Here is a 15236-nt window from a genome sequence, read left to right as displayed (position 1 = left end):
TTAGGCCTACTTCCTAGCTTTTCAGAACCGCTCCCACGGCCGCCGGTTTGGTCAGAAACCGTTGACGGAAACTGCCGGTTTCGGCCGAAAAACCGCCGATTCCGGTGGTAAACCGGCAGTTCCGGCGGTAAACCGGCGATTCCAAAGGCTTTTGTAAAAATTTGAATTTTGAATTTGACGAAAAACCGGCGGTTCCAACCGAAAACCGGCGGTTCGGCCGTTTTTTTCAAATACTAATTTATTTATTGTTTTATCACAATTTTCCCCTATAAATACCCCCCCTCCTCCTCATTTCTACTCACCCCATTCTTGTGTTAATAAGAATTTCTCTCTCAATCTCAATTTCTCTATTCTCCATCCTCATTCTCTCAAGTTGTTTACGTTATTTGCGCTCATACTTTACTCTCACGTTATTCACGTTATCATCTTCACACAATCACACTACTCTCTATTCTTCACTTTCAATTTCCATAAATATTTATATCATGTCTTCATCTCGTCGTGGTGGTGATCGGGGCAAGGGAATTGCCCAAGATCAAAGTCAAAGTGATACTCATCGTCGACGTGCCCCTTCTAGAGCACAAGTTGCGGAGGAGGTGGGAAGGCTAGCCGCTCTTCGAGCTCAAGTAAGTTATAATATGTTTTAATTTTTTGTTAATTCATTTTTATTAAATTCATAATTTCATTTTTCAACATCTATGTGTCTATGTGTTTTATTTTTGTGTTAGTATTTTTACTTAGTTGTATAATTTTGTAGGAGGAAGAAGATCGAAATGCGGCCTTGTTACTTGCCCTCGCCGACGACGACCAACAAGGGGGCATTCACATTCGGCTTCGCATTTCGAGTACGATGTGAATCTATCGTTGGACGAAGGCGATGATGGATCGCATCAATTCCCCCCTTCTAGCACCGGCAAAGTTGGCGACAATGATGAGGAGGAGGCCGATCCTCCTCCTTCCGCAGGACGACAAAAGAAAAAGATGCCTCCCAAGTTGAAATCCGAGATTTTCACCAAACATTTCAAGAAGGTCCCGGTGGTAATTTCAAATCCTAATGATCCGACCACTACCGTGGAGACAAGTGAGTTCAAAGCATATTGCAACTATTGCGATAAAGTCTATCCATTTGTTATCGGTGGGGGATATGGTACTCTCCATCGCCATTTGAAGTCAAAACACCCCGTGGAATATGGGCATACTAAGTCCCAGAGCCAAATAAACTTCCCCGCCAGCTTATCGTCTCAAACAGGTACGCCGTTATTTAAATATGATCCGAAAAATGTTACCGATGCTATGGTAAGATGGGCGGCAATGAAACATTTGCCGTTCAATTTTTTTAATGACAAAAAATATGAAGTTACTATGCAAACCGCTTTTAATGTTGCTACAAAGAGAATTCCCCCCTCTACTGCTCAAAGATCTAACAACCGTCAGTTTTTTAACAAAAAACGAGAGGTTGGAAAATTCCTCTCCACCTTGGGGCACAAAGTTAATATTTGCTCCGATGTGTGGACGGATTCTTTCCAACGAAATTCTTACATGGGAATTTCATGTCATTTTATAGACAATAGTTGGTCTTTAAATAAACGTTTAATTGGTTTTAGACAATTTCCTTCCCCACACACCGCACTAGCAATTGCATCTTTAATTATTCAAGTTTTGAATGAGTATGAGTTATGCAACAAGATATTTTCGGTTGGTTTTGATAACGCAACCGCTAACACCGCAAGTATAGCCGATTTAATTGCGGCTTGCTCCCCGGTGATAAGTGATAAGTATTTTCACCAACGATGCATTTGTCATATTTTAAACTTATGTGTACAAGATGCTTTGTCTTTATGGCAAAGACATATTCAACCTATTACTACAGTTGTATCCTTGATCCACTGGAAGCCTCAAATTGGCAAGGCGTGGAAGAAGTATTGCCACTCGAAGAAAATAAGTACACAACTTTTTTTACTTTAGACGTGTCTACTAGATGGAACTCCACATATGATATGTTGCAATCTACATTGGAGCATATAGAATATTTAGTTGATTTTTATAGAACTTACCCTGTTGATGATTTATATCTAACATCTTCTTGTTGGGATCAAAGCATGAGCTTGTTTAAGTTATTCAAAGGTTTTCGAAATGCCACTATTGAGTTATCGGGTGTGTATTATTGCACATCAGTTCGTGTTTTAGAACATTGCATGATCATATCACTTGGTTTTAAAACTGCAATGAAAAATTCCACAAACAATCTTGAGTTAATGTGTGTTTTATATTATATGGTTGAAAAATGGTTCAAGTATTTCAACGAGATCCCCACGGTTTTTTTGCTTGCCAAAGTTTTGGATCCAAAGTGGAAACTAGTTGGTACTTTCAAAATTTTTAGAATTTTATTACAACAATTTGGCTTCTATTGATCTTGAACCACTCCGAGCTTTGCAAACTGACGAGGACGACGACAACTACATAAACCTAGCCCAAACATTCCAAATAAACATCCCCCACCTCCCAAGCCTCCAAAGAAGTTTTGAGTTCGACTTGCGGGCTCTCTTTCACGATTACGAAGCCAAGTACAACCGTACCCACCAAGTGAGACCTAGACCCCCCGTCAAACAGATAACTTTGGCTTCTTCCAAGTTGATGACCCCGACGCCCAATCCCAATTGGCGGACCTATACGGCTTCAGTAGCGGAGGAAGGACGGCAAATTCGACAAGTGAGTTAGACTTATATTTTGACTCACACTTTTCATTCAATGAGGAAGAAGGAGGTCTCGTTCCCCAACAAATCAACGTCCTAGATTGGTGGGGATCACACGAGAAAGATTTTCCCATCCTTGCATCAATGGCCAAGGAGATCTTTTCGGTTCCGGCTTCCACTGTCGCCGTCGAGTCCGCCTTTAGTGTTGGAGGCAACGTCTTGGACGACAGAAGAAGTAGACTCACCGGGCAAAACATGGAAGCCACCATGTTACTTGATGATTGGTGCTCCGCCGAAATTAGAGACCAAGAACCGGATTGGAACAATCAAGTAGTACAACCCGACCAAGACTACTTCCCCGACGAAGAAGAGTAGGCGCGCCGCCAATTCCTCCGATCAAGCCAAATAGGTAAGCAAGGTAAGAGAACTACGTGGACTTTGATTCCAAAATGCAATTGAGCATTGAGGATACGTAGGCATCTCAACTTAAATTTTAAATTTAAGTTGAGCTCGAGTCCTTTTCCTTTATTTTTTTTCTCCCCTTTGTTTCGAATATGTAATTTGTAAATTGTAATCAAGACTTTAGGTCTTTTGTAATTTTTAATTTTTAAGTTGTAATTTGTAAATTTTAAGTTGTAATTTGTAATTTTAAAGTTGTAATTTGTAAATTTTAAGTTGTAATTTGTAATTTTAAAGTTGTAATTTGCAATTTTAAAGTTGTAATTTGTAATTTTGAAATTGTAATGTGTATCAATAAAATTGCATTTGTACATCGTTTTATTCTAATTTTATTTATGCAAATATATTTACATTTTTTACTTGAATTTCAAATTTACAATTAAAAAAAAATCGAACCGCCGAACCGGACGAACCTGCCCGGAACCGGATTTGCACGGCGGTTCCGGCGGTTCACGGTTCACGAACCGGAACCGCCGAACCTTGGCCGGGCCGGTTCAGGTTCAGGTTCATCCAAATCTTGAACCGGAACCGGCAGTTCCGAACCGTGAATCGCCGGTTCCCGAACCGTGGTGACGTCTAGCCACCATAATGCATCCCTATGTATATATGTCTTTAGAGGTGTGATCATTTACTAACTCCCCTAAATTGCTAAATTGCTAAAAATAATACTACTAACTACTTTTGATTGTTCCATATGATTAAAGGTTAGCTTGATGGTATCGTCTAGCACTCCATTGTGTTTGATAGAATTGGTTATCTCCAAGAACTCATTGGTATGTCGGTTCAGGTCCTCAGAGGCCTTCCAAAGAAGGGATTTTGCTACACCATTTGGATAAGTGCATGCAGTCTTCAGCTTGATAGTGAAATTCTGTATTCATGTTTGGTACTAGATCTACTCCAGATTTATTTAGTGCTAATAAAAAGTACATCGTAGATTCACAGTTGTTTTGATATGTAATAACAGAACCATCATGATGCTGGGGGATCCATGAGCATTCTAACCAATTATAGACGTACCATGGCAGGCATGTCATGATAATCGAAGTATGTCTTGATTCAGTCGATCCAATCCTTTGTGTTCTCTCTGTTAGGAGGTTGGTCGCAGATGTGGCTATTGCGGTCGACGTTGCCTTCACCAGTATCGTTCTTCATCCGTTCGTCAATATTGTGGGTGTGTTCATTCCAATGTGATCACGGACGGCCGCTCGGAAAGTGACCTGATTAGCCCTCGTGTCCGCCAGAACCTTATTCATAGTGTTGAGCACAAACGTTAGGCCAGCAAGCACGTCAAAGATCTCCGCCATCCGATTTGAAAGCTCGTCTCCAGAAGATGACGACGGTTCAGTTATTGGGGGCATGGTGGGTGGGGGTTGAGAACACGATGAAGCATTAATGATACACGTTCGTATCTTCTGTCGTACGTAATCTGGTATGATAGCGGGCGAGAGGTCGACCAAGTCGGGCTATGGGAGGCGATTTGGAGTATTTAGTGTTAAGAGTTTCACAGTTTGTGTGAAAAGTAAAAGAGAAAGAATAAGAGATTTATTCTAATTCTTTCATTATTTCATAATGAACGTAACAAGATATATATATATATATATAGGACCCTAGGCGGTTCGACACCAAATACGATCCGGGAAAGAACCGTCAAGAAAACCCAGAAAGGAGCTTCTAATTGTGCTCGACTCAAAAGGAAATAAAATTACATAAAATAACGAAATTGTCTCCATATCTCTTGGGTGGACCTCACGTCCTTTGCGGTCGGCCTGCGTTCGATGACGGCTATGTAAGTAGAGGTGATGACTGTGATCGGGGCTGTGACAGTGATCCACGGCTGCTCTCCGTCGAGTCCGTATCACAAGGCGTGACGAGAACAAAGTTACATGAAATTACAATACTTGCTGGATCTGGAATCCATTTATATAACAAGTGACAACAAGAAGAAATCCCAGACTAGCACGAGTGAAACTAAATAAAAGATATCAAATAGAGGTACTATTAGGAATCCCTCTACCCGTTAATCCCTCCTCACTTGTTGGATACAACAAGGTATAAGGCAGCTTGGCAGGCCCAACTCTGTTCTTCCACTTCCCATCACCATTCATCTCCACGATCTCCTTTTCCACCCCACCCAACTCCTTCCCAAACTTCTCAAACGCCGCCAGCGCCTCTTCATCCTTGGTCCATACCGGGGTATCCCTCTGCCCGAGATATATCTCATCTGAGGCATGTCTCGACAAGATCTCGATCACGGCAACACCTAGCAACATCTGCAGCCTCGACATAATGGTTTTCAAGAACACTTTGTCAGGGTCAGTCTTCAACAACTCATAGTCCTTGCTGCCAGGCTCGGGCATGAGCTGTCGGCTCACGGTGGGGTGGTTGGGCATGTACCCTCCATAGGGGTACTGCCCGAAGTTGATCGCTGCATGGAGCGCAGATGCAGTCCAAATTATGATGGTGCAACAGTCTATGAGGTCCTTGCGGGTATGCATTTTAGGCCACCACGGGGCATTCTTCTTGTCACCGTGCCCCTTCTCCCGAATCTCCTTCCACCATGATTGTAGCTCAGTGTCTTCTATCACAGCCTCGTCAGAAGGATAGTACACATTGCAGTAGTCATCCACCCATGTGTTTATAGCCGACCAGATTTTGAGGCCGTCCACTGCGTATGGATAGTCCTCCATAACCAAGCGGATTCCGTGTGGGGATTTTGGATCTTCCACAGCCATGCCTCTGCAGAGTATACATATCATATCATAAATCAGCTAAATATAACCACGAAGAATTCTAATTATTGATAAATAACCAATCGCTAATACAAACAAACCAAATGGGCACAAGAATTTGAATAATGATAGTGTTTGGTTACTACCTTTTGATTAGATCAGCCGGGAGTGCCTGGTCGGGGAAATTCCAGTCCTTGTAGATGAAGGAAGATAGCTCAATGGCGTATCGACCAGGGAAGATGATCTCTTCAATAATTCCTCCAGCACTGACCAAGACCTGTCGTGCCAAAGCATTGATGTTCATCGTGTCGCGGAAGTGAGGATACAAAATCTTATGAATGGGATGCATCACACTCAGCTGTCTGTTCGTTGCAATCACCACCGGCTCTATTGCAGCATGAGTATTCAACCTGCACTTAAATAACCATATATAACCACCACATCTTTATATCGACAAAAAGTTGTATGCTAGTGAAGATGGTATCAAAGTTACCAATGACTGATGAGCTCATGAAGTCCAGAATCACTGACTCCAACATAGACCTTGGCCAACTGCCAAATTGAACCCTCAACGCCGTCTTGTGTGGGAGTGTAAACCTGACTCACAGCTCCGTGTTCATCCCCATCTGGATGTGGGAGGCTGAGCTCAATAGCCAAGGGCCTCAAACTCCCGTCGTTCTGCAAGAAAAGCAGAGTCCTTGTGGCATACATTTTTGTTGTGGTGCTGTTGATCCTCCTCAGATACGGCATCAGCGAGTCGTGATGGTTCAGTATGAATAGTCGGTTTGTTCCCAACGCCTGCAGATAACTTAGAATCATCTCATATCATCTATGGTAATGTTGATGCAACTATAAATTGATACAACCATAAATACCTTCTCAAGAGTGAGCCCATCCACTTCATTCTTGATATGATCCCATATTATCTTGCTACTTTGGTTCCCATATAGTTGAGTGTCAAGATTGCTCATGGGAGGAAACTCCTACAAGTTTAACAACTTCATATGTTGAGGAGATAACATCAAATAGATCATACAAATGCAACATATTTGAGGAATTTCTTTTCTTCATTCTAAATTCATAGTTGATCATAGACTTATAGTGATATTGATGGGATTTGAATATACCCGCAGACGACTAATATTGACAGGGTTCTTCCCTGCTACCATCTCTCTAGCAAACTCTTCATCAGTCCTCCATGCAGTTTTGTCCGCTGCCACCACATTTTTACACTAGTCATATAAACAAATTCTACTTCTGATTTTGGTTGGTGAAACAGATATGAAGGTATACCTTTGATAATATCAGGCATTGGGTACTTGAAGAAGCCCTCATCATCACTTGGAAGAATCTGCTTGAACAGCTCTGAAGGGACATTGTTGAATAGGTTCTCAAGGAGAGGCCCTTCCGGCAATTTAAATCCTCCCTCATAGATTTGAAGGACGTCTTCAAAGCTCTTGAACTCGTTGCTAATGGTGGCAGACAAGTCCGTGAGAGTGGGCAGAAGGAACTGGGTAATGGATTTGAGGCCATAACCAAGAAAATCAGACTGCTTTAGATGGCCAAAGCGCTCGTCTCTTGGAACGTAAATGTCCAAGCTCATAAGCAGTGGGATCCTACTCTCAGTGTTGGGATCTACATATCACAAAGACCAACTCCATCATTCCGTATTCTTCTTGCACAATAATAATAATACATGTTTATTTATATTGAGAAGGAATTACATTACCTGTGCGAGTAGGAGGCCTGCCAGTTCTCCCCCTACGAGGATAAGGATACTGGGAAGATCCACCAAGAACGGGTCGGGCGGACTCCTTACTGATATCAGGATTTCCCAAATCATTGTAATAAGCGTAGTCATAGACTCGATCCCATTCCTTCAACTCTCCGGTTCCATCTCCTCGCAAGATGAGGAGTTCCTCCTCTCTGTATGGCACTAGTGGAGGTGGAGTTTGGGAGGGAAGATAGGCCTGATTATAAAAGAAGATGCGGTCGGATTTGTACTTGTTAGAAGGGTAGACCCAAGAGTTGCAGACGAAGTGGATGGGGGCGTGCTCGTGGCCGGGGACACCCTCCAGAGTTAGACTTTTGAGGAAGAATTCAGTGAAGTGGGAGTTCTTTATCAGGAATGCGCCTGGGATTCCGATCTCTTCATCCCAATCGAATGTCACCTCGTATGTTGAATCTCCCGGTTTCAAAGATGGGATTGTTGTGATCCATCTTTCTAGCCCTGCCGCTTTTCCCACTTTTCCCTTCAACTTATTTCCTGCATCTATATATTTCAGGCAATAACTTTATTCTTTCGTATTTTCATCTATCAATTTTTCTTAAATCTCGTGCTAAAAAAAACATCAAATTCATAGAGAGAGAGAGAGAGCACCTGCATAGTCGGAATGGACGGAGCTGATGAGACGCAGAGTTACAGATTGACCAACCAATTCATGAAGATTATCGAGAAGTGATCCCCCAACGTCGTTGAAGTCTAGAACATTCTTATTCATCAACACTACTTTTCCTTTAATCTTCTTCCCATCCCCATTTATCCCTGACAACGTATTCACTAAGCCTTTCAACATCTCTCTAGTAGTGTTCTACAAATAAAGGATGAGTGAAGAGAAATCGGAAAGGGAATGTATTTATAGACACGAGTAGATGCTCTCTAGTGTATTTAAACAACTCATTTTTCATATTTTCGTATATTTTCTATACATAGGTAGGAGGTGGTCTTCACTCATGTTTTTGTCAATCATCGAAGACTCTTATCTGCTTTCAAAACTGCGATTAATAATTTTAGTAACCTATAACATTATTATACTGTAAAGTTATTTAAATAATACTCTCACTTTATTCCTCAAAAAAAAATATTACTTTCTTTCCCTAATAAATAGTCTATTTTCTTATTTTGATTCGTCTTTCAAAATTAATCTCATTTTTATTCCTGAAATTTTTTTTAATTATTTTTCTGATATTACTCCCTATGTCTATAAAAAAAATAGACTATTTTTTCATTTTAGTTCGTTCATCAAAATTATTCTTATTTTTATTTATAAAAAAATTATTTACTTTTTTATATGACTCCCTGCATCTATAAAAAAATAAATAAGGTTTTTTATGTCCGTCCACCAAAATTAATTTCATTTCTATTTATAAAATATTTTTATTACTTTTATTCTCCCTTATCTAATTTACCCACTTTTTATCATTATATTTACTACTTTACAAATTTCATATGAAAACTCGTATCCTTTATAAATAAGATTACCATTTTTTGGTGAGAGAGTATTAACTTTCAAGTGTCTTAAGAAAAATTAATCATTGGAGACGACCGTACGATTGATTGATTGATTGATTAAGTGAGGACTAAAACTTAGGCATTCAAATTCGAGAAGGAACACAGTCGTAGATTACTAACCAATTTCTAAGGTCATCCACTACACTGTCTCTATACCGTTCCTTAACCGTCCCTTAAACTACTATTTGAGGGCCTCACTGTACTTTTTTACTCCATCCCTTAACTAAGGGACGGAACCTGCAACCCTCCATCCCTTAACCGTTCCTTAAACCGTCCCTTAAATTACTATTCATTCAATTTCATTTTTTATTTTTATTTCCAACTCAATTCAATTAAAACAAACACACTTCATTAAAAAACACACAACATAAAAAAAATTACAACTTGAAATTTAAAAAAATAAAAAAAAACACACAATTAAAATCCTAAAAAATTAAACGTTGCATAATTTAAAATACAAATTTAAAGAAAATAAAAAACTACTCCGCCGGCGAATCATCCCCTGAAGGCGGTGGAGGTGCAATAGGAGGCGGAAGGCCAAGTTGTGTTGCCATATACACAATTCCGTTCCACCAGGCTTGGTATTGGGAGGGCGAGAAGCGGGAAGTGTCCGCCATTGTGGCGGTCATGTACACCGCCATAGGGGTGTTCAAGCCTCCCCCGAGCCCGATCCCGAGGCCGCCTGGCTTGATTCGCCTCGGCCCTTCCTCGCTCTAGCCGCTTTCGCCGCCTTCGTCCCTTGCGGCCGACGGCGCCCACGGCTGGGTCCCCCGTCATCGCCGGCCGTACCCGCAAACTCATGCGAGGCAGTCTCTTGTGCGTCTCTGCCCTCACCGGTGTCACCAGACGAGTATTGGCCACTCGTCGTGTGCTTCGTGCGCTTCGAGGTTGAGAGCGGATACCGCCGGCCCACCGTTCCTCATCCTTGACGGCCAGCCAAACATCAACAAATTTGAATTGTTTGCCGGTGTCCTAGTTGTAGACGCGCAAAGCCGCCCTCAGAATGTCGGCTCCCGTGGCGCCGCTTTGGTAGTGCGCCGCTTCGGTCGAGTAGATGCCGCAGAATTTTTTGACCTGTCTGTCGACTCGGTCAAAGTGAGAGCGGAGCATTTGATATGTGCGCTTGCGGGATCCTTTCTGCTTGATCTGGTGGTAAGTCTCGAGGACCTTTTCCCAGAAGCACTTCTGGGATTGTTGATTCCCGACGATGGGATCGTACGAGACGGAAATCCAGGTGTTGTACACCGCCATCATTTCGTTGTTGCTGTACGGATGCCGGCCTAGATCCTCATCCTCTTCCTCTTCTTCCTCCTCCTCCTCGCCCGCCTGGGCTTCCGCCCTGCAGCTTCCACCGCCTCGGCCACCTCCCCCGCCTCGGCCTACTCCCGGAGTGGGTTCAACGGGAAAATCCTCCCGAATCTGGGATAATCCCTGCGAATACCGCGGGGCGGAGGGACGGGCATATGCATCCGTCAAAATTGGGTGGTTGGTAACCCCCCGGCGTCGCCGAACCCTGGGTGCCCGGCGTCGCCGAACCGGAACCACCCAGTGTGTTGTACATGGTCTCCCAATCGCCGAACGCGTTGAGATCCCACCCGCCGGAGTTGCCGTCGCCGGACATTTTGTGATGAGATGTTAGATAAAAAATGGAGAGGAAATTGAGATGATTTAAGAAGAATAGATGTGTAATTGTGTGTGAAATGAGAATGAATTGGGAGTATTTATAGAGTAAAAAAATTAATTGAAAAAAAAAGAAAAAACGAATATAAACGGTAATTTTACCGTTTACAATTTTTTTTAAAAAATTCGAATTTAAAAAAAAAAGATTTATTGCGTCAGTGCGTGACGACGCCTACTCGCGGGCCGGCGAGTGGGCGTCACGCATGGTGCAGGGGCGCGCCACGTCGCCATGGCGCGTGGCGAGACAGCCCATCTCTTGTCTCGCAGGGACGGGTCGCGGGACGGGTCAGTGTGCCGCAACGCGTCGCGCGAGCGTTCCGTCTCTCCGCGGCGGAACGCGGGACGGTGGCGCGCCGCGTAGTGGATGGCCTAATATTGGAACTAAGTAAGAATTAATATTAATCATCGATATTTGTATGATTTATGATGATAAGATTTAGGTATTGGCTGATCCCCTAATTAAGGCTGCCATCGAGACGGAACGCGGGACAGTGGCGCGCCGCGTAGTGGATGGCCTAATATTGGAACTAAGTAAGAATTAATATTAATCATCGATATTTGTATGATTTATGATGATAAGATTTAGGTATTGGCTGATCCCCTAATTAAGGCTGCCATCAACGAATATCTTTCATTATACTCCTATCACTGTCACGCACATTACTATTCTCCTCAATATATAACATTTACTATAACGCTTACCCCACTTTATCTCTCTTTCCTTCTCCAACTCCAATAATTTGAATCCCTGCTTCATATCTCTCTAACACCAATAATTTGAATACCAGCTTCACACCAATAATTGAATCTTCATTTCCTATTACTACTTTTTAGTTATCATTCACTTTATAAAATTGAATAACATTATAAATACCAAAGTTACTACATTAAAAATCATAAAAAATATGTTGGTATTAATTGAGTTTAAAATTACAAATATCAAAAACTAAATTTTCTACAAAATTACATTAATTATAAACTAAATATACAAAAAAAATTTATTTGAAAAATCAAATTTTAAATATAAAATCTATTAAATAAATTATTTATAATATAAATTCAAATCTAATTATAGAAGAAATTCTTGCTGATGCGGGATCACATTTGCAACCGACATAGCAACATATCCCACACTATCCCCAGTCCCCACGCAGTGCCATCCCCCTCCCTGTCTCTATTCTCGGCACTCCCCCAGCAACGGGAGTCGCACCATATTGTACCCCTTCGCGCGGTGTGGCGCCTAGCCAAATGTTCTGTTAATGATGCCCTAATGCAATAGTAGATAGACAAATAGGAAATAAAAAAATACTCATTTCATCCTACGGTAAATGCGGCGTATTCTTCTTTGGTCTGTTGCAACTAACTTGATGCATTTTTTTATTAGAAAAAAAAACATTCTATTTCTCTTAATTTATTATTTTTCCTACTTTTTCTTTTTATTTTTTTTCTTTCTCTAACTTTATTTTCTCTTTATTTAATCATTCTATAACATTAAAAATTTGTGTTAAAAATTGTCTTATTTACCGCACGTCAGAGAAGATTCAACTAGCGTGCTATCCGAGGATCTTATCATAAATTTGGCAAATCTTATCTCAACTCTCAACTAGCTACTATATTAATTAACCTACATATACGGCCAGTGAAATATCCTTCTTTTTTTTGTAATAGAGAGTACATTACAGGCTCCAAAGTCCAAATGCTATAGGATATGAAATGATTGAAATCTGCTAGTATTAATAAGTGAGTAGTTTACAAATTAGGTGAGTTATAATGCTAACTTTTCTTAAATTGCTAACTTACTATTAAAATATCAACTTAAGTTTATGTTGACATTTCATTATCATCGTGTTGACATTTTTAATACAATATGTTGATGAGTTAGCAAGTTAGCAATTTAAGAAAAGTTAGCAACGGATCACACCTCTTACAACCTATATAACGAACTTAATTATACTCAAACACATACACTGAGATTTTGTATTTTTGACATATTTTCATTAGAGAAATTTTTATATTTGCAAACAGTGGCGGACACAGTAAGAAGGGAGTATAATACATTTTTTGTGCAGGTTTATTATATTTATTTATAATATCTATTGATTAATTGTGTATCAAATTCAAAGTCTTAACAAATTTTTTATAGTATTTGTGAAAACAAATAAATCAACTCAAACAATTATGCTATGATTTGACAAAAGTGCAGCCATGTGCAGAGCTAATGTCTGCAAAAATGCAGCCATGTGCAGAGTAAAAATGACTGAAATGCCCTGCAAGACATAAGGGTATTTTAGTCCGAAAAATGACTACAAATATACGATATGTGATTATGTTAAACGCTAGAGACGTGTGACGATATTTTTTTTGTCAGGGGTCTGGAGTGAAACAAATGGAAACGTCAGGGATGGTTTATGTAGTTCACTCTTATAAATAAGATTACTATTTTTAGGTGAGAGAATATTAACTTTCAAGTGTCTTAAGAAAACTTAATCATTGGAGACGAACGTACGATTGATTGAGTGAGGACTAAAACTTAGGCATTCAAATTCGAGAAGTAGCATAGTCGTAGATTACTAACCAATTTCTAATATTGGAACTAAGTAAGAATTAATATTAATCATCGATATTTGTATGATTTATGATGATAAGATTTAGGTATTGGCTGATCCCCTAATTAAGGCTGCCATCAACGAATATCTTTCATTAGGCCATCCACAACGCTGTTCCTATACCGTTCCTATACCGTTCCTTAAACCACTATTTGAGGGCCCCACTGTACTTTTTTACTCCATTCCTTAACTAAGGAACGGAACCTGCAACCCTCCGTTCCTTAACCGTTCCTTAAATTACTATTCATTCAATTTCATTTTTTTTTATTTCCAACCCAATTCAATTTAAATAAACACACTTTATTAAAAAACAAACACACTTTATTAAAAAACACACAACATTAAAAAAAATTACAACTTAAACTTAAAAAAATAAAAAGCACACAATTAAAATCCTAAAAAAATAAAAAGCACACAATAAAAATCCTAAAAAAATAAAAGTACACAATTTTAATAATTTCATCCGCCAAAATTTGCCCAAATGTGCCCAATTAGATCCTGTTGGAGTTGGGTGTGGGCACTAGAGTCGCGTGTCCTTGCACGAATAGATAACCGTTCTTGTATAGACGGATGCGCTCCACTTCGAGTAAATAAATAAAATAAAAATTAAAAAAAAATAAAAAAACGGATATAAAAAAACGGTCTCATTACCGTTGCAAAAAAAAAAAATTTATTAAATTCTAATTTAAAAAAAATGAATTATTGCGTCACCGGACGAAGCCCACTCGCGGGGCAGCAAGTGGGCTTCACGCGTCGAATGGGAGGCCGCCAAGTCGCCTCGGCGCGTGGCGGAACGTTCCGTTCCGCGTTCCTCCGGAACGGAACGCGGCACGGCATAGGAATGGCGACGGCACGGAACGGCGACGGAACGCATCCCGCAACGGGTGCCGCCGCGGAACCGTTCCGCCGGAACGGCATAGGAACCGCAACGGCACAGCGTTGCGGGTGCCCTTATACTCCTATCACTGTCACGCACATTACTATTCTCCTCAATATATAACATTTACTATAACGCTTACCCCACTTTATCTCTCTTTCCTTCTCCAACTCCAATAATTTGAATCCCTGCTTCATATCTCTCTAACACCAATAATTTGAATACCAGCTTCACACCAATAATTGAATCTTCATTTCCTATTACTACTTTTTAGTTATCATTCACTTTATAAAATTGAATAACATTATAAATACCAAAGTTACTACATTAAAAATCATAAAAAAAATATGTTGCTATTAATTGAGTTTAAAATTACAAATATCAAAAACTAAATTTTCTAAAAAATTACATTAATTATAAACTAAATATACAAAAAAAAATTTATTTGAAAAATCAAATTTTAAATATAAAATCTATTAAATAAATTATTTATAATATAAATTCAAATCTAATTATAGAAGAAATTCTTGCTGATGCGGGATCACATTTGCAACCGACATAGCAACATATCCCACACTATCCCCAGTCCCCAGCAACGGGAGTCGCACCATATTGTACCCCTTCGCGCGGTGTGGCGCCTAGCCAAATGTTCTGTTAATGATGCCCTAATGCAATAGTAGATAGACAAATAGGAAATAAAAAAAATACTCATTTCATCCTACGGTAAATGCGGCGTATTCTTCTTTGGTCTGTTGCAACTAACTTGATGCATTTTTTTATTAGAAAAAAAAAATTCTATTTCTCTTAATTTATTATTTTTCCTACTTTTTCTTTTTATTTTTTTTCTTTCTCTAACTTTATTTTCTCTTTATTTAATCATTCTATAACATTAAAAATTTG

General features: G+C 40.0%; 1 protein-coding gene across 1 annotated transcript; it reads right to left on the bottom strand.

Annotated features, from left to right (window-relative positions):
• Nucleotides 1–4686: 4686 nt before the first annotated feature.
• On the bottom strand, nt 4687–8589 carry LOC121774707 (probable linoleate 9S-lipoxygenase 5). The gene is made up of 8 exons (XM_042171579.1): nt 8262–8589; nt 7611–8153; nt 7175–7516; nt 7009–7094; nt 6757–6864; nt 6375–6679; nt 6028–6291; nt 4687–5888 (listed from the first exon to the last, which is right to left on the bottom strand). The coding sequence occupies exons 1-8, from the start codon at nt 8455–8457 to the stop codon at nt 5135–5137; spliced, it is 2598 nt and encodes an 865-aa protein (XP_042027513.1). The 5' UTR covers nt 8458–8589; the 3' UTR covers nt 4687–5134.
• Nucleotides 8590–15236: the final 6647 nt, after the last annotated feature.

The sequence above is a fragment of the Salvia splendens genome, chromosome 17 (assembly GCF_004379255.2).
Source record: "Salvia splendens isolate huo1 chromosome 17, SspV2, whole genome shotgun sequence".
Lineage (NCBI taxonomy): Eukaryota > Viridiplantae > Streptophyta > Magnoliopsida > Lamiales > Lamiaceae > Salvia > Salvia splendens.
This window is presented reverse-complemented; position numbering and strand designations above follow the sequence as displayed.